At 38.2% G+C, this 20,881-nt stretch overlaps 2 protein-coding genes across 3 annotated transcripts in view; both read left to right on the plus strand.

Annotated features, from left to right (window-relative positions):
- Window positions 1-793: 793 nt before the first annotated feature.
- Window positions 794-15,975, plus strand: LOC129719574 (circumsporozoite protein-like). The gene is made up of 3 exons (XM_055670968.1): window positions 794-797; window positions 14,640-14,909; window positions 15,533-15,975. The coding sequence occupies exons 1-3, from the start codon at window positions 794-796 to the stop codon at window positions 15,973-15,975; spliced, it is 717 nt and encodes a 238-aa protein (XP_055526943.1).
- Window positions 1,145-20,881, plus strand: part of LOC129720690 (uncharacterized) — a 257,772-nt gene continuing 238,035 nt past the window's right edge. For both annotated transcript variants that reach the window (XM_055672261.1, XM_055672262.1), the window contains exon 1: window positions 1,145-2,309. The gene's annotated coding sequence lies outside the window, so the exon portion shown is untranslated. The remainder of the gene's footprint in view (window positions 2,310-20,881) is intronic.

A 20,881-nucleotide genomic window follows, 5' to 3' on the forward strand; every position in this document is an offset into this window, starting at 1 on the left:
AATAAATAAATCGATTAAGAACCATGAGCACAAGCTCTACTGTGATTTATGAATATATCCAAGTGTTGTTAGAGGTGTCGAGTGTACTGAATCAAGTCACAAAACTGACCGCTTCTCCGGCGGTATCTGGAAAATTCTCCGATGTGGCCAATGTGATCCTGGCATCGATGAAACTAGTTATTAAATTCAAATGTGATTTAAAGTGCCGCATGATAGGCTTGTTGAATTTCCAATTCTTTTCATTGTTTATACATTATGATTACCGGAACTTGTTCCGGGAATATCTCCAGAACCGGCTGACCGACAAAAACCAAGTTCAACAGTAGCGTACAAAAGTCTTATATCTTTCATTTGGTGGTTTCCGAATAAAAATTGGTTCAGTTGATTCGAGTAAGTTCATGGACATATTTAGGTGTCAGTGTTACCCCCAAGGGGCCGGTTTCACCCCCTCTCCGCAAAAAGGAGAGGATCATGTGAAAACAAATTGTTATTGTAACTTTGAGTATCACTTACACTCTTGATATTACATTAAACAGATTGCAAATAAGTTAATTTAACGACGAGATAAACTTATTTTAGTATTGTAGGGAAATTGGGTTAAAATCGAAATGTTGCTGACATTTTACGTAGATCAGACACCTACCAATCGATTTCTGAGACTTTTTTACTCAATATAAGATAAATTTTGACTAACACTTCCAGATATTAGCGCATTACCATTAATGCTCAGACACACTCGATTTTATTTTGCTTTGAGAAATACACTGAAACCAAGATCTGTTTTTTCTAAAAGATGGGTAAGAAGTGTAGAACAGAAACCAAAAGTTTGTGAAAAATTTCCTGAATCTCTGCGCTCTGGTAACGAAATCCGACAAATTCATTGAACACAAAATTGGAAACGAACCCCAAAAGTTGATCATCACCTTATACCGATCGTTCATAAAAGCTCAAAAGCTCCTAATCGGATGGCAAGCAAGCACAGCGCCAACAACCTTTTGGGCTTCAGTGACGGTGCTTTGGTTTGTGTGATGCACCCTCCCAACACATATACTGCCCAACTCCCGTACTCGTGTGCACCAAGCAAACACGGCGACGGGCACGCTGTTTACATTTTAGCGCTCTTAACGTCAGTTCTCTTCGAGACTTGATCGCGCTTAGATCGTACCCGCACGGCCGAACAGTGTTCCGGTGTATTGGCCGCGTGTTGTTTGCTTTTCTTGCTCCTTTCGCTAGTCGTAGTGTTTACTGCAAAATTGCGCAGTCTTACCGCAGTTCTAGCTTAACGTCAACGACGGCGGTGGCGGCGATGATGATGGTAATGACGGTGAAGCTGATGACGATCGTGAATGCTTTCGTAACGCAGCGAGCAAAATAATAGTTCACATACCAGGCAAGCTGAAGAAAAAGTCAGATTTTAACTTCACCCCTTCGGTCGGGTTTGTTGCTTATGCTAACGCTCAAGTTCCCTGTGAAAAGCCGATCGTTTGTGTTTAAGTTTTCCTAGTGAGTTGGGGGAAAAAGCGAGTGATCGATTTGTTGTCGCTGGATTGTTTGTTTGTGTTTGTTGCTAATTGAACAAGTGTTTTCGCACTTGCCCTCGACTTTGTTGCTCCAGTCAGGTCTGTTCAGCTTTGAAGCGACCGAACAGGCGCGGATTCATTCGGATGTTGCTCAAGTGTTTCTTTACGATTCGAGAGGTGTTTGGTTAGTAGCTGCAGAATGCTAGAATCAGCGGCTTTTTTTGCGACTTAGTCATCATTTGCGACGAAAAAGCTTCGCAGTGCCGCTCTAGCTTTGTTGTTGTCGTGATTTGAAGCCAGTTTTGTGTAGCGAAACGATTGATTGATTGAGAATAGCTAGTGGTCCCCGATTAAGCGCGAAATATAAGCAGAGGAAAAAGAAATCTTACGTAATATTTAAAAAACACGCGATCGTGCAGTGGGAAAAGAAAAGAGAGAATTGGCGAAAAAGAAGCTCGGACGGACGGTTCATCGTTCGTTTCGGTTTAGTGCGATGTGAGCAAGAGGGAGAGAAAAGTTCGACGCAAAAGTCTTCGAAGCAAGCGCATAGTTTGCAGTTAAAATTAGCGGCATTCGAGGTTGAAAATCTTGCGTAAAAATTCAGTTAAAACTACTAGTTCGTGACCGGTGCATAATTTTGTGTGTGCGAGTGACACATAAAGTGAAAATTTTGCGGCAAGTTGTTTGATTTATTGCCCTCGTTAGTGATCATTTTCGGTCCTTCTCACCGGCAGTCGGAACCAGTGCTACCGTTTCGCGAAAGGAAACTGCGACGAAGGAATTGAAACGGTATGTGCAAATGATTATCTCTTCATCAAGCTCTCGAAACTAGGACATGTGGAAATGCGAAGAAAGATGTCCAATTCATTTAGCTTCCACCGGAGCAGTCCATTCCGGTCGGGGACTCGCTTCAAGTTGGGGCCAGACAGTCGCATGAAAATTTATTAGCGCTTATCGCTGATGGGTCAGATTTTCAAGCTATCAACCGGTAAACGTTCGGGCCGGGAATGGGCTTGAAGTCGCCGGTAAATTTTGGTTTCGTGCGGTATCGGGAAAAACAAGCTACATTTATTATGTCGGCCGCAAAACGGTACTTTAGGTAAATTGATGACTTCATTTCTCCCGCTAGGAGCTTTAATCTCGCCCGTTCTTGCCGTGTGTTGTGCAAACCGGAGATGAAAAGTTGACGGTAGTTTTGTTTTGTCGTGATTTTTTGTAGCAATGTTTTCTTTTATAAGTTGATCAACTTATGATGTGTAACTTCAATACAACACGCTTTGTTGAAACCCAATAGGTATCATTTTTTTACTAATGAATGTTCATCTGGTGATCCACAAAAACAAACCTAAAGAGACTTTTATACTCATTTATAGAGAAAATTTGTTCAAGAATCCTCCGTCAAAGTTTTGACATAAGTTAAGCAACTAGTTTGAGGTATGCAAACCAGACTAAAACAATATAGATTTAAGCGATACTCATTTCTTTCGGGTTTTGGGTTTTTTTTTCATTTACACCATTTCAGAGAGCTTGCCGTTATTTATTTTTGAATAATATTATGTAAGTACAGAAAAAAATGAAGTACAATGATTTTTAAGCAACAAAAATTTAGGATTAAAAGATATTAATTAATTATTGCTGAAGAATTTTCATCTATTCAACAAAGTTTCATATTTTTGAATCTTTGAATCTCTGGAACTTTCCTGAATTAACTATTTCGCTGTCTCTTACCATAAAATACAGGTCGGACTCGATTATATACAGTCTCCGAAAAATTTTCACTATATATAATCGAATCCTATATATAATTGAATCAGAAAAATTTTTCTTTTGTTTATTTTGCATAAATATTTTGTTGTTTTTGAATAAATAAGTAGGATTTTTTTGACTAACCCCCTTAAAGTCGCAAAAAATCTTTCTTACAAAAATATATGTATATATAATCGAATCAAAAAAATTTTTTTTTGTTTATTTTGCATACATCTTTTGTTGTTTTTAAATAAATAAGTCAAATTGATCTCCTTTTCCCTTTTGCCATGCTTTTTGTTTAGATTTTCCGTATGGGTTGCAACACTTCGCCAACCCAACACTTTCCCGTTTCCTGAGCGTTACATAATTTGTAAACGTTCCCTCGCGATATTTCTGTTTTAGATCAGCTTTACTTTACTTGAAACATTATGGCTCAAATATCAACGTTTTGGGTAAAAAAATGTTGCGTTACGTCATATTGGACTGAAGGGAACGTTCATTAATTACGTACAGTAAATAAAAACTATTTTCGACCCCCTCTTTTCTCTAGGTAACGCTCTTCGTATAGATCTTCAACATTTTTCAATTTTTTCAAAATTTATATGGGCAGTTGTCCACGGAGGGGCAGGGGGGGTCAAAATCGTTTAAAATCTGTCCACGTGGTATGTGGATGGCCCCTTAGGTAAGTTATATTTAAAATTGAAAAGAAAAAAAAATTTTTATGATTCGATTATATACAATTTTTTATATAATCGAATCATATATAATCAAGTCCGACCTGTAGTTAGTTTTATTATTTTTAGTATAGTAAAGTTTTTATAATTTTTCACAATTTGCGATTCTGCGGATCATTTATAAAAACAATTGTTCCGTAGACACAATATAATTTTTAAGAAACAGTTTTGCAAATGAAATGATCCATAAATTAATAATTTCAGAATGATTTAAAATTGAATCGAAACTTCAAAATGGATTTCGAAATGTTTCAAACATGATTCAAAAGTGGTTCATATATGATTTAGAAATGACTAAATAATTATTTTTAAATGATTTTGAAAGCATTCAAAAACTTCCAAAAAGTTATACTAAAACGATTCAAAAATAAACATAAAATACCTAAATGTGATTCAAAGTTGATGTGAAAATGGTTCAAATTGATTCACAAAATAATCAAAAGTTAGTTTAATAATGGTCCAAAAATACTTTATTTAAATTTCTTTTTTTTTTAATTGTAAGAAAACTTAAAAAATGATTTCGAAAAAAATTTGAGAAAAAAAACCATAATAACTCAAAACTGTGATTGAAAAAGGCTTCTTAATCTTTAGTTATTGGAAAAAATAAAACAAATAGTGGCATAAGGAATTTTTAGTTCTACTGTTTAATCTACTAATTGAAAAAATAGAATAAACAAACCAACAATACAAAAATTAGAATAATATCCAAATCAGCTCAAAATATTGACAAATTCAAAATCAACAAAAATAATCAAAAAGAAATCTCAATCAAAAAAATAGTCTGATATTATTCCAAAATTTCCCAAAAGAGGTTTTAAAATAGTCATATATAATTGAATTCTACAAGGTATATAGCCCTAGGGGTTGTATGTAATGGTGACGTAGGACTAAATGCATATGTCATGTGCTGCGATAAACTATTCATAGGCAACACTACCGTTTATATTTGATGGTCGTTATTGTAAAACTAACGATGCATGAATACATGAAAATTTTACACTAGTAGTAGTTGCGAAAATTCTCATAACTTTTATCTTCAAGCATCTATAGTTCTGAAAAGAACCGATTCCATAATCTTCAGTTAGAAATTCGTGCTGCAGAACGCTGATGATCGCACCATCGAGACGAGAGTAGCATTGAACATTTTGCTTGACCGCGCATAATAAAGTTTGTTCTCCGCTGTGCCCTCCAGTAGCTGTGCCAGCTAAATATTCCTCAGCGTACGATGGTAACTGTTGTTGCCGTATGCAAAATAAAGGTAACATGCTCCGCAGTGCCTGGAAGTTGACTCGTATGCAGCTCTCGTTTCTCAATGTCGCGTACCTCTAACAGCTATTATACTCCACTCGCTATTGTGTGACAAACTAGACTGAAGCTGAATTTTCTACACGCTGTCTTCTGTATCGAGTTCAGCGTAGATTTTTGCCATTAGGGCGTGGCCAAGCAGCTTAGAGAAAGAGAAACAAACCAAAACACCTTCGATACTACTGAGTGATTTTCATAAGCATCAAAAGAAAGTTTTTGCTTTCCCGATGCGAAAATCACTCTGGTTCTTAGATTAACTTATTTTCGTAACTAATATTTTACTAATAACGGTGTTCGAGTGGGCACAAACAAACAATTAAACCGGAAAATCACTCAATGTAGCAGTGAAAATTCTTGAAATGAAGATTATATCTTGTTGTGATAAACTATTCAAAGGCACTACCTACTACCGTTTATCTTTGGTTTGGTTATTGTACAAATGATTATTGAGAAAAAGATGAACATCTACACAAGTAGTAGTTGTAAAAATTCTCATAACTCTTATTTTCAAACATTTATAGTTCTGGAAAGAACTGATTCCATAATCTTCAGCTCGAAATGTGTGCTACAGAACACTGATGATCGCACCACCACCGGTAGCATTGAATATTTTGTTGTCCGCGCATAAAATTTGCTCTCCGCTGTTCCCCTCAAAATATCATGCAGCGTATGATGGTGCCTGTTGCTGCCGTATACAAAATAAAACCGAACCGATTCCATAATCTTCACGTGTGCTACAGAACGCTGATGATTGCACCAACGGTAGCTTTGAATATTTTGCTTGGCCGCGCATAAAAAAATATGCTCTCCGCTGTTCCCTCCATTAGCTGTGCTAGCAAAATATCCTGCAGCGTACGATGGTAACTGTTGCTACCGTATGCAAAATAAAGGTAACATGCTCCACAGTGCCTGGAAGTTGACTCGTATGCAGCTGTCGTTTCTCAATGTCGCGTACCTCTAACAGCTATACTCCACTCGCTATTGTGTTACAAACTAGACTGAAGCTGAATTCGCAGTCTTTTGTATCGACTTCAGAGTAGCCGTTAGGGCGTGGCCACGCAGCTCAGAGAAAGACAAACAAACCAAAACGCTTTTTTGAGTCAAAATATGTAGGCAGTGGAATTTATTCCGTCCATGTTATTGTTATCCGTGCTCGGAAAGCAAGCCAATAGCGAGGGAAATGTATGGGAAGGCTTGACCTTGGAACTTTTCATCTTTTTCCACCATTCAGCAGTAAAGCAACAATGTTAAACATTATATCAAGCAATTGTTACACATTTTATCTATCCACCGACGTATAAATGACTAAGATGCACTATGCAGATGCAGTTTCATTTTCAATTTCACAAAATGTTGTCTAGTATAGAAAACAAAGTCGTAGTCCTACGTCAAGAATTATTTGAAAATAATTAAGAGTGGATACTTCTAATACAGAATGCTAAACGATTTGATAGAATCAATGCAAAAAAGATCCAAACATAATTCAAAATTATATCAAATTAATTCAAACATAGAACAGAAAATATATAACATTATTTAAAATTGCCTATTCTCTAAATCGGCTGAAAATTGGACTAGATATAGTTAAAAGCATTGAAAACTTATTCATGAATAAGTCTGAACGTGTCTCAGAAATTGCTCGAAATTAACAAGAAAAGAATTGGCAAAATTTCTCAAAATAAATTCATATTGAAAAATATCCCAAATTCGAAGTCATTTTTAAAACAATAATGACATGGTACTTCTTCTTCAAAATACCAATCCGATCGATTTTTGTTCCAAGTTTGAGCGAGAGACTTGAATGCTAGAAGTGACGAACCCATGAGAGTTCTAAAGTTTAAAGATTCATAAAGTATTTGTTTCTGTTTCTTTTCTAGTATTTGTACATTTATCAACATAAAAAAAAATAAGGAAAGTTTTATCAGACCATTTTACGACTAAATTCTAAGACTGGTCTTCAACATTGCAATAAAACAAATGTCTTATGAATAGTGAACAATGAGCACCGCTTTTTCTTCAAATTAGATTTACGCTCTAACTTTATTGCTTGCTCTCAGACTTTTATAGATCAATTTCGTGGGGGCTTTTGATGTGGTAGGCGTCAATATTTCGAACCACAAATCGAGAAATAAAGAACAAATTGCCAAGCAAATATCACATTATTGTGCCGAATGACTGGTGGTCAATCGTAAAAGACTCACTGTGTACGACCTTCATAACGGGAAATCGATTTGAATTTTGGTCATATTCACATCAATCAGCGCATGCGGAACATCCGATATTTTATAGAATCACAGACCGGAGACTGTTTCCGCAAACAGTCAACCAGTCATTGGCCCGTCCCAAATTCAAGGAAACTCCGTACAGCTGCTATAAACACAATGCAGTACATTTTCGGCAAATTGTTCCTTTTTAGGAGCCGTCACAATCGAGCGGCTTATCCAAACTGGTCGCGGCTCGTCTAGCCAAAAGCGGTACAACAGCTAGAGACCTTTAAATTCCAACCAATTATTTATCCCACATGGCCTCCACAGTTGCTTTATGCGTGTTTTTTTTTCCGCTTGAACTCGTGCCCGATACCGAATGGACGACGTTTTCGATTTCATTCTGTCGGCTGCTGTCCATTCTTGCGAACCATATGACCGGAGCTGGCTCTTCTCTTCATGCGGTGTGTCCTCCTGCGGGATGGGTTCAAGGATTCACTCGACCTTCCCCCACCCCCACTCTCACCCTTCCCGTCACTGGTGCCATGAATTCCGAGTCGGGACCGATCGATACATGCTACGATATTAGCAGTGCACCAGTTGATCACCTCTGCGCGCGCGGGCCTTGAGGTGCCCAAAAAAGGCTGTAACGCGCCGCGCGTCGATTATTACGAAACTGGTTTTCCGGTAATCTTTTCGCAACTCTGCGCTGCTGCGCTAAGCTGCGCTCTGTTCACTCTGCCTGGTGTGGGATGACTTGGTTCGGTTCGCTCAGCCTGGCTGATTCAGAACAACAACTGTCGCAACTGGTCCGCCTTTTTTTGCACGTATACTGGGGCCGCATGTGAGTATCCCCCGGCTTGAAAGGTGATATAATAAGGCTTATTTTGGCCGGCTGTTGCCGCTGCTGCATCGTTTCGTTTTTGTTTCGAGGCGCTTAGGTGGTGTAGTGACATCACATCGTTTCTTTTTTTTTTTTGGTTTAATTTCTTAGAAGTTCATTTGAGCCCCGGAACACCAAACCGGGCGGACAAATATTATGCGTGTGACGTGTCGATCCAAAGGGGTGTAATAATTTGTGGCATGTTGAAAGGAATGTTCGTGTTCGGTTAGAAGGTTGTTAGTTATCGCGGTTGAATGGTTTCACATGTATTGGTTAGATTTGGGTTTTTTTCATGAAAAGAATGGAACTTCCTGCATCGATATGTTCAAGGTTCAAGGGGAGGTTTCAAGGGGAGGATAGACTGAATAAAATGTTTCAAAAGGTAGAGTAGTTATGACAGCCAAATTCTAGTTCACTCACTTAGAAACAGAAAAAAATGAGCAAGAGGACACAATCTAATCCTGTAAAACCATTTCACAGGCAATTAGTTCTCCAAAATATTTTACTCCAGCAGCGTTGCTACTTGAACTGATGCTGTCATTGCCATTGGACAGCATCCTGGTGAACGTACGTTGGCTCGAGAGCACTGGGAGCATGACAATCTCTATATATAAACGGGAGAAATGCTTCGAGAATGATTAAAAAATACTTTCTAAATGACTCACAAACAAACCAAAGAGAATTTTAAAATCATTAAAAAATGGTTTCAAAATGACAACAAGGTTTACATGTGATTTACCAGCCGGGCACCAGCTAGTGATATATTAATGTATAAATAGGAAGCTGTTTTCCCGGCTTCTGCTGCCTAATACTCCTGTCCGGCTGGCAGCCAACCAGAAAAGAAGCATATTCAACGGCGGTCCAAATCTGCCGGTGACTGTACTCTAAATGTGCGCCGTCCTGTCCTGTCCGGAGGGAAATGAAGACCCGCCGTTGGAGAAGTGTTTAAATTATACGTTGTTAACAGAGGTCGGGTGATTGTTATTGTTACAAGCAAGTGGAGGCAAGCGACTCACTGATGAACCATTTCAGACAAGTAGCGAATTTTCCCAACAAGCAGCCGTAGTGGGAAAAGATGAACCGGGCTCGAAAGTTGGAAGATTAAGCGCGGATAAGTAATGGGTTCGATGCAAAATAGGAGAGGGGAGAGCTACCGTTGGTAGCGGTGACATGGTGGCGTAATAAAATTAAGCGCGGCTGTGAACGGTATTTTAGAGCGTTTTCGCGGCTGCAAGATGATTCAACTGATAAAGCGTTGTCGTACGCAACGGGAAGAAGGGAATTTATCATGCTCTAATAAATAGCTAATTTCCGCGCGCAGGTGTAACACGGCGCAGGACGGCAACCCGCTCGGACGAAAAGAGTGCCACAGACATATATATTTTTTTTTTTCAGTAGGAAGCTGCTTTGTATTCGAACTTTTTGAAACAGATATCATCATTAAGTTTACAGTTCGTAGAAATTTTATCCCGTCAAGATAAAATCAAATTGGGAAGGAAAATGCCTTTCCAAGAAAAAATATACCGGTTTAGAAATGTCGTTGTTGTGTAATCACGTCTCAACCAGTTTCTCACCGAAAAGCTTTAATTTTCTTACGATTTCGAAGTCTTTCCCAGTTTCTGAGTGGATTGTGTCATCAGTAGAATGACATCACCTTCTGCATCAGCAGTAAAAGAGTGCGCCATTCGCTTGGTGCACAACAGTACTGGCGATTGGATCGAGTTTTACGAGTGTATTTTTGCAGTCAATTTGCGGAAGGATTTTTCATTTGTATTGCGATGGCTTCAGTTATGTGTTTGTTTACTTAGTCCGAAATTATTACTGACTTAGTGAAATCCGAACTAATCTCCGTCCAATCAGAGATGATAGACGGTACGTAACAATCGGACAATCGAGTTTGACGCGTGAGTGGGCGATGGAAACGAGCTTAGAGCAGTTCTTCTCGATGGCCATTTGTATCAAGTTTCGCATGAATAATAAATTTGGAGCGGGTAAAACAATTTCCATTAATTTTTGGACAAAGTATTGTTGTCTTTACTGACTAGGGTCTGATTAGTTGTGGAGAATATAGCTTCATGTATAAATTCAGATTAAGAGATTTAGTTTTATGCTAAAGAATGTCTGTGCTCTTCTAGAAGAACGCATCACCAATAGTAAGGAAGCCATCCATAAATTTTGTTTACTTTTTATATTTTAGCATCAAAAGTGAATTAATTAGTCATAAAATTAAATAAATGTTCTCCTGATTCTAATGATGTAGGCCTTCTGTTAACATCATGAAAATGTCGGACCAACGAAAACATTTCTTGGAACGGTTAAATGTCTCTGTTCGAGTTCGTTGCCTATACATGGTCAAAAACGGTGGCCTATTCTACAATGAACTGTAGATTTGAAGTATAAAGTATAAATTCTGAAGAATTCAAGTACTGTAGAATTTAAGTATAAATTCCAACTTGAATTATAGTTCCATTTCGAAGTTCAATCACACAACTTCAATCTTCATCTTAATCTCAATCCAACCTCCAATTCCAGCCATTTACCTCAACATCAACCTCAAGTGCAAACCTATCCCAAGTTCAATTCTGATTTCAATTCCATTTTCTATCTCAATCACAATACCAAGTCTAACCAATAACAATATCAATTTCCCCTATCTTAATCATAATCTTAATCTAAGTTCGAATCTCAGTTTCAATTTTAAATTCAATTTCAATTCCAATCTTCAACCTAATCTCAATCCTAACATAACTTCTCATAACAAACCCCATCCCAAAATCAATCCTAATGACAGCCTGAATTTATGGGAATGCAATTGGGATTGAATCAATTACATTCCTAATGCTTATCGCCAACCAATCCAAGCGCAAATCCCAATTTCAATATATATCCTAAACTTGAAAGGGTCATTAATCGAAAGCGGCTCCTCTTAATTTAATTCCGAGATGAAGGAGCAACACAGAATAATAATCTTTTGCATTTATTTAAAGGTGATTTTGGGAATGCGAACATTTATTTTTAACAATCTTGCACGACGGCACGTGCTGGAGCGGCTCAGGCTTTTTATACAGAACTCAGGCTATTTATACAAAATTGCAATTTTTATAAGGATAACATAAATACGGTGAGATGGTTTCCACCACAGTAATTCCAAAATATTTTACCGCTTTGTTGGTAAAATTGCAGTCAAAATAGAGCATTTTCGAATAAACAATAAGTTATTTGTTTTTTATTTTCGGACAGTGTTTCACAAAAGTGTGGAAGACTCTAACAATTGTAAGAATGTATTTAAAATGTGCAACAGGTGAAAAGGAAAGCCAAAATTGTGCAACCCGTTTAAGTTCTTAGTGAGGATGCGCTGTGAAGGATTGTTATTAAGTTCACCATTTTATAGCTTTCTTAACCGAAAACTTTTTTGTATGTCGAAATTTTCCCTTGAATAACTGCAAAAGATTATTTCTCCTCAAATGATTATTTCTCAAAAATTTAGAAGTAAAAATTAAAAATCTTTTTTTTTTATTTCAATCAATTCTAATCTCAATCCTTGTTTCAATCTTGATTCCAATTTGAATTCATAGTGCGATTCCCATTTCAAACATCAATCTAAATTCTAATCTTAAAATCTAGAAAAAATCAATCCCAATTCCAGTGCGAAACTCAGATCTTATTCCAAATCTAATGCTAATCGCAATATCAGTTCGAATAATAGATCTAATGCCAATCTGAATACCAATACCATCAAATCCAAATCCCAAATCCAAACCTTAATCCCACAGCTAAATTCACCAATCCTAATTTTAATTTCAATCCCACTTCCAGCGACAATCTTTTACCTAATCCCAATTTGAATTCAAAATTTAATCTCAATCTTAATCCTACTGCGGGCCCAAATTTAGTCATAGTCCTAAATTATCTATTGAATCCAATCCTATATTTAAAATTTAAGCCGAATACAAATCTAGCACCTATAATAATGCTGATCGAAATCCTAAACCCAATTCCAATCTCAATCTCATTTCTAATGCCGATCTCAATCACAGTCCCAAACTAGGGTGTTTTACCGGTAAAACTGGTGAAACCGTTATAACCGGTACAACCGATATTTTTTAAATACCGAAATACCGCTATTGGAGAGTCGAAAAATACCGGTATTTTCGGTATATTTCCTAAACTAAAAAAACTTGTCACAATTTTCATAAATCATTGTAAGGCTAATGAATGCTATTTACATGAAGGTGTATATAATAAATACATTTAAACAGAAGCAACATTGAATATTGATTTACCCTTGCCTATTCATCAATTTTCGTTCCCTTCTTGTTTGTTCTGCTCAGATTCAGACGATGTGTTTGTGTTATGTTCTTCGTAATCATATCACTGGATTCCTTTATTGAAGGTTTCCGGACACTGTTATGTTTATCCAGTGTTGTATCTGGATCGTATACCACCACAAGAGATCCAACCTCAGGGAGTGTGGGGTTGGTTTGAATCAGTGACCGGACCCACTAAAACCCCTTCAGTCTCCAGCCCATAATACTCCCCGGGACCACCGCTAGGTATTGCTTCGGGGAGCGGCTTTTGTGCTCTGTGCACCCTCTTGGTTCTTTAGGTCTTTTTGCTAACTTAGCTAACTAACCTGGAGACTGGCCGTTAGCTAACACTGGCGTGTCGGCGGTCAACCTGTCGCCTGTTTTGCTATTCTAAAACTATTGGAGAGGCGGCTGTACAAACCGCCCTCCAAATGTTTGGGTCTTTACACATCCTCCGAACTAGGTTGTCCGGAGTGGTGTCTGGCCCGCTTACTACCATCATGTCGCTCCGCGCATGCACAAAACGAGGGCACACGAAGAAGACATGCTCAGCGGTCTCTTCCGCTTCCGCGCACTCGGGACACATGGGGGACCCCGCATGCCCGAATCTGTGTAGATACTGCCTAAAGCAACCATGGCCTGACAGAATCTGTGTCAGATGGAAGTTCACTTCTCCATGGCGCCTCCCGACCCATCCGGATACATCCGGAATAAGTCGATGCGTCCATCTACCCTTCACGGAATTGGACCACTCCTGCTGCCATCTGATCATCGAGAATGATCTTCTGGTACCTCGTATGCCCCTTGTGTCACGTTGATCGAAGCATTCTACGTCCTCCTTAATGGCTATGCTGATAGGCATCATGCCGGACAGGACGCAGATTGCGTCGTATGACACAGTTCGATACGCGCTCGCAACCCACAGGCACATGAGCCTGTAGGTACTTTCCAACTTACCCCGATGTTTACTAGTACCTAGTGCTTTGGACCACACTGGCCCGCCGTATCTCAGTATGGACGAAGTCACGCTAGCTAGAAGTTTCCGCTTGCTGCCGTACACTGCTGAGCTATTGGACATCATGCGAGATAATGCTGCAATAGCCATTGAAGCCCTCTTACAGGCATATTCGACATGGCTCCCGAAGGCGAGCTTGTCATCGATCATCACCCCCAGCAGCTTCAGGGAGCGCTTAGAGGCGATGGTATGGACGAAGTCACGCTAGCTAGAAGTTTCCGCTTGCTGCCGTACACTGCTGAGCTATTGGACATCATGCGAGATAATGCTGCAATAGCCATTGAAGCCCTCTTACAGGCATATTCGACATGGCTCCCGAAGGCGAGCTTGTCATCGATCATCACCCCCAGCAGCTTCAGGGAGCGCTTAGAGGCGATGGTGCAATTCCCGACATATATATATATATATATATATATATATATATATATATATATATATATATATATATATATATATATATATATATATATATATATATATATATATATATATATATATATATATATATATATATATATATATATATATATATATATATATATATATATATATATATATATATATATACACATATATATTAAATTATTTTTCAGTTTTATTTTCAAATAGTAGAAAGAATGACCTGCGTTTTTTCGCGGACATGATTGTCATTACTTTCCCAAACTATGATTTTCAGAATTTCGTAGTTGAACAACTAGGTTCGAAGACCACGAGTCACCCCTGGTTTGTATAAATCCGAAAAAATACCGGTTTTTTACCGCATATTTCTCTATGACATCTATGACTCCAAAGTAAAATTTTATAGCATAGTTCTAATTCAAGTCCCTTAGTCCTAATCCCAATTTAATCCTGATTCCCCTCTCAATTCTTTGTAGAATCCCAATCCCACTCTCATTCTCAATTATAATCATGATCTCACTCCTAGGTTCAATCCCAAACGTAAATCCAAATCTTAATTCTACTCGCAATCTTAATTCCAGCGCTAATTCCCACCCCAATCCTCAATCCAAGTCCAGTGCCATGCCCAGTACTAATCTCAATTCCAATTCTTATCTCAATCCCAACCTCAATGCTTATCCTTATTCTAATTCCAAAGGCAAACCCGATCTTGATCCCGAGCCTAATCCTAAGCCCAGTCTCTATTCTAGTCCCAATCTCAATTCCAACCCTAATTTTATTTCAAATCCCGAATTTCGTAATTAAATCCATTACTTAATCTCAATTTCAAGTGCAGTCCGAATTTTTGCTCCTGTCTAACTTCCGTCTCACTGGGACACCTGTAAGAACATCCAATTGGATGAGATGATGCTTGTTCACTTTTCCAAACCCATTGACCAGGCAAACAGTTATCGAATGCCTTCTTAACATCTTATTCTTACATTCTAGTTCTTATTTTGACTAAGCGCAATCTATTTTTATTGGGAACATTTTTTTCCTGTATAACTCCATTCTGTCCAAACACCATATATCCACGAACCCGTGATGTTGATTTTAAGTTCAAAATCAGGATACGCGCACAATAATCAAGAGGGTGAATTAAATTTGCCGAGAACTAGGTTTTCCCAAACAAACCTTCATACAAATTTGAAATGCAATGCGGCAAGCGAAGTCACTAGTAATCAACTGTCCTGATGCATATCCCAATTCTAATCCCATTCTTATTCCCAATCCCAATCCAGATATTTACTTACTTACTTCAGTAGCCTAGAGCCGTGGTGGCTCGTGCCGTATCAAGAGTTTTCCTCCATTCTACTCGTCCTGGGCAACCAATCCAGATCCAAATCCCAATCCCAATCCCAATCTTAATTCCAATTCTAGTCCTTATGCTTATCCCAATCCCTCATCTGTATCCTAGTTCCAATCCCAATCTCAATCCTAATCCTTATCTTTATTCCAATCTTAATCCTAATCCTAATGCAAATCCCAATTCCAATTTCATTTCTATTCACAATCCCAATTCTAATCGAAATCCCGATCCCGATCGCGATCCCGATCCCGATCCCGATTTCAATGCTAATCCCAGTCTCAATTTCAATCCCAATCGCAATCCCAAGCCCAGTGTTAGTTCCAATACCAATCCTAATTCCAAATCCAATTTCAAACCTAATCCTAATTCTAATTATCATTACAATTCTTGTGCGAATACCAATTCCGATTCCGATTCTGATCCCGATTCAGATTCTGATTCCGATTCAGATCCCAATCACAATCCCAATGCCAATCCCAGTCCTAATCCCAATCCAAACTTACTACCAACCTAAATCCCAATCTCAATTTCAATCCTGATCCTACTCTCAATCCTAATTCTAGTCCAAATCCAAATTGAAATCTTAATTCCAATCTTATTACTATTTCTATTCCCAATCTCAACTCAATCCCAATCTCAATTCCTATCCCAGGTCTCTATCCCAATTACAATTTCAATCCCAATCCCAATATTATTCCAATTTCTAACACCAATCGCAATCGCAATCCCTTTCTCATGCCTAATCTCAATCCACATCCTAGTCCTGATCCCAGTCCCAGTCCAGATCCCAGTCCAAGTTACAAGCCCAATGCCAAAACTCAAACCCAAACTTAAGCCCAATCCCCAAACCTCATCGCAATTCTGATCTCAGTTCCAATTCCGATCCCAAACTCAGTGATAAGCACCATTCCGAATCAAGGTTCAATCCTAATCCCAATCTTTTCCAAACTCATTTCAAATACTAATCCCGAGTGCAATTCGATGATTTGCATCTAAATTTAGAAAAAGCGTTCCACAATTTTCTTTGTAAATCAAATCGCAAAAAATATTGATGATTAGATTACAATAATAGCAGTTTTACTGTGGTCCATAAACATTTTCTAATTTAAATTCTTATTTCTATTTTCTTTAGCTCAATGATGAGATTTCCATTATACATTATTTCTCATTTGAAAATCAACCTCAATTTCACTTGCAACTGCTATCCCAATTTCATTTCGATTCTCCTTTCCAATTCCAATCAGAGCTATGATGCAGTTTTTCGTTCGAAAACTAGAACGTTACCTTTTTTTTACCTTATTTGGAATCTTCTTCACCAGGTCTAAGCTCTGATTTCCGTTCAAATCCAAGTTCATATTTTAATTTGTTTTGTATAATTGCCATTTGCGGGAGAGTTACTTTTCTCACTGCAACACAAGAAAATGGCGGTTTAAGCGCAGTGAGAGTTAAAATGAGCTGAGACCAATTTCGCAAAACTGCTGTTAAAACTAGAAATACTATCAGAACCTCATGATAACCGCTATAAGTTTGCTTTACAGCCAGGTGGCCCACCCTTGCCAAGCTTATTGAAGCAATTATAAGAATGACAATAAAACTGCTTTAAAACCACATGGAATGAGTACCGCATACTATAAGCAGCTGGCATTACCTCTTTAAGAGCGCAATAAGTTTGGTTGCATTATTGCGCTCTGCTACTTGCCACAATAAGTCCAATTCAACTTTTCATTGCTTGACAGCAACCGTAATAAGTTGATTTGTTGTGCCGTTCCTGCACACACACCAGAACATCACGCCACTTTTTTAATAAGGAAATCTCTCGTCGCGGGAGAAATGTTTTACCTGTGTTGGTTATCATCGTGCATTCGATTTTATTTGATGGTGATATTGTAGAAAGATAAGGAATAAAGAGGTTTTTGGTAGGTTTTGTAGCTCTCAAGCATATGCGCATGAAATTTTGTCGTGCATTTTGAGAATATAGGCGCTTAAAATTTTTGCGCCATCAAAATTGTACGGGCTTACAAAAATGATTTCATTGTTAGCAAAAATGAATTGGATTGTTTCAGCTCAGTTTTTCAGAAAAAAAATCTAGCGGTGTTCTTTAATACAGAGATAGATCAAAATCAACTTTGGATGTTCAATTTATTCGTTAGTCAGACGACGATTCGACTTTCGTTTCAAGATCATAAAAAGTTTCAAAAATATCAATATGGCGCGGTTGGTAATTAGTTGGTATCAATCGTAGCCGCAATAAGCCTAGTTCAATGATATATATGTTGTAAGGTGCGGCAAAGGTTGGATGCCTGTATAATTAGAGAAACATATGGTAAATCCCTGGGGCCTAGACAACTTTATTTTTATGAAAAATCTGACATCACACCGACGATAATGAGGAATCAACGAGCTTTGATATAAATAGAGAGGTGCACGAAAAATACAACGATACATACTTAGTTTATTTGAATATTGAATATATTTCGAAATATATCAATAGTGTCTTGCCCCTACTTAATTTTTAAGGACGCATAATTTAACGACATAGGAAATTATTTTCAACCGAAACAAGACAAACTGACGATAAAATTAAAAAAAAACTACCGAACAGTACTAAGTACTAATACTAAGTTTGCCGTGTTACTTTATTAAATTTTTGGAGTTCTACGTCATCAATGTTCACAAATGCGCTGCAAGATGCTCTAAAGCATTTTACACACATCTTACGGAGACTGCGACAAAATTCTGCATCTGCCGCTTTTGTCTCACCTGTATATATATCATTGCCTGCATATATTTGTTTACAAGTTTGACAGGTTAAAGCACTTATTACAATTTTATTAGATATTTTCCATAGCCAACTAGTGGTTTTGAATGACCGCAATAAAACTGGTTGCTATGTTATATGACGGCAAGCTGGAGTGGTTTTATGGGGCAATAGATAGTAATAATGAAACCTATAATAAAGCAAAATCGCATTGACTCTTGCCAGTTTTATTGTAAGTTTTCTTAGAGTTTTAATGACAGCTATCAGTGTTCATTACGACTTGCTATTTTTGGCAACGGGTTTAACCGCCATAAAACCGTTGGTAATATTCATTGCTGTGATAAAACCGTTACAAAACCAAGTAGCTATAGAATTGTTACTTGGGATTCATTCTGGCTCATAGCGATCATTTGATAAGCTCCATCTTTATTTTTAGTTTTAAAGCTTTTCCTCAGTTTCGTGGCACGGATGTACAAAAATGATTTCTTGTGGACATTCTGTCGAGCCGGACCGATAGCACTCTCATGAAGGCAATAAAAGAACATATATTGTGTCGTGTTGCGCGGCTTGGAAGGAAAAAATGTTTCCTTCCCCGTGTCGCATGGACATTAGTACGGTAGACATTAATATGAAGGTAGAAGTTCTGCTGTGATGTCAAGCAATAACCGTCTTCTTCAAGACGTTACATCCTTGTTAATGAAGTGTTATGAATTTTCTAAAACGGACTCAGCACCGTGAGCAGAACTTTGCAGCTGAATTTGTCTGCTTGGAATCGGATTTGTTTCGCATATACCGCTTGTAATGCACAGTATCAATGAATCGTAATATACATCACACTGCTGCGCAATTGCAGCAGCATCAAACTCCAATCAAAGTTGCAGTTTAGTAATAACCATTCATTATGCTCTTCCAAATATATTTAGTAGCCTTGAAAAAGATTATGCATTATGCTCTTCCAAATATATTTAGTAGCCTTGAAAATGATACTGCCGACGGTAGACATGAGTATGAAGGCCAGAAATTGAAACCCGACTTTTCTTTCACAAAGCGTGCATTCTCAGTCAACTAGGTATATTCTGTCGACCTTGTTAGGAAAAGAAGCATTGTGCGACCAATCAGAGGTCGACATTTGCGTTTCGACAAGGCTTGACAATTTTCAATAGAACAATCGTGCGAACAATCAGATAACAACTTTCTGCATTTGGACGGGTGCTTGGTTGATTTTCCAATCGATTACTGCAAAAATGATGAAAATCGGTTGGAAACTGACTGAGCTTAAAACGGTTGAAAATGGACAATTTTTGTGACGCTCTCGATGTTTTTGGTTTTTAAAATTGGATCCCTGTAATAAAATTTGTTCCCTGTATATGTTGCCGTAAGACGTAATTCTACGTCAAAAACAAGGAACTAGGATTTCTGTATGATTTGTAACCTTTTTCGCCTGTAAACAGCTGCTCAAGCGGTAACAAGGAATGGTTTTCTTCATCGCATCCTGCCGGGTGATGAAAGATAGATTTATTACAGTAACCCAAAAAAAAAAAATATAAAAAAGTTATCAGGACTACCTTGGCCAAGAAGGCCAAGTATGCACGCTACGAATCTTATGCTTTGTGTTTGGTGGGGCCAGATCGGTTTAATTATTATGATCTGTTGAAACCAAACAAAACTATCACCGGGAAACGGTATCGACATCAATTGATGCGATTAAGCTGAGCACTGCGCGAAAAACGGCCACAATACAAGCGAGACACGTAAAAGTGGTTCTACTGAATGACAGCGCTTGGCCTCATACTGCCAAAGTCGTTAAAACTCACACAGAGACGCTCAAATGGGAAACCCTACCCATCATGTTCTCCATACATATATTGCGCCGTCCGATTATTACTTGTTTCGTTCGATGACATGTTCTGGCTGATCAGCGGTTCTGCTATAAAGAATATTTTTTAATAAAAAAAAAAAACAGTATTATCTAACACCAAAAGTGACTGAATATAAAGTTTTTGTTGGGAAAAAACTGTTCTTGAAGAGTCAAGATACACAGGCAATTATAATCCTAAACACTATTTAAGGTCACTGTTGCTGCTTGAGTAAGTGATTATATAATCACCGCTACACTACAAATTCATTTGAAATTCGTGCTTTATCCCTACTCTGTTATACAGCGCCACTGTGATGTGGTGATGTGTTGCTAATTAACCAACAATAACATTATCACATTGCACTGTTAATTTATGATAGCATGTCCCTTGCAAGGTTTCCGTTGGACAATAACTGGTTTCTTTCGGCGGTTGCCGGCTGATAATGTCTCGTGCATCTCATCAGTAGACAACAAAGCAAAAGCAACAGTGGTGTAACAACCTTGGCGCCCGCACTCGAATGGAAGCCACCCATAGACGTCACGTCATCATGTCAGTTAAGCCGTGTGTACGCCAACACCTAACCTCGGAGAACCATCTGATCAGTCGTGTCTTTTGGCGTATAGGCAAAACCCCGGCACACACAATGCTGCAAAACCATCAAGTATCACTGCAAAGCAAAGACGTCGGAAGCGGGAAGGAGGCAGATCCCTTTTATAGCTGCGTTGTTTTGTGGCAGTCAATGTTGCAGAAGCGCGCACCCCCGAGGCCCGGCTCACAGAAACAACGTGACATTGAAAACCCGC

This window comes from Wyeomyia smithii, chromosome 2, assembly GCF_029784165.1.
Source record: "Wyeomyia smithii strain HCP4-BCI-WySm-NY-G18 chromosome 2, ASM2978416v1, whole genome shotgun sequence".
Lineage (NCBI taxonomy): Eukaryota > Metazoa > Arthropoda > Insecta > Diptera > Culicidae > Wyeomyia > Wyeomyia smithii.

Bases quoted from the DNA above. Each gene is read 5' to 3' on its own strand.
- LOC129719574 (XM_055670968.1), top strand. The intron at 14,910-15,532 runs GTAATTAAATCC...TTCCAATTCTAG, and splicing joins TATTTCAAATCCCGAATTTC to TCCTTATGCTTATCCCAATC.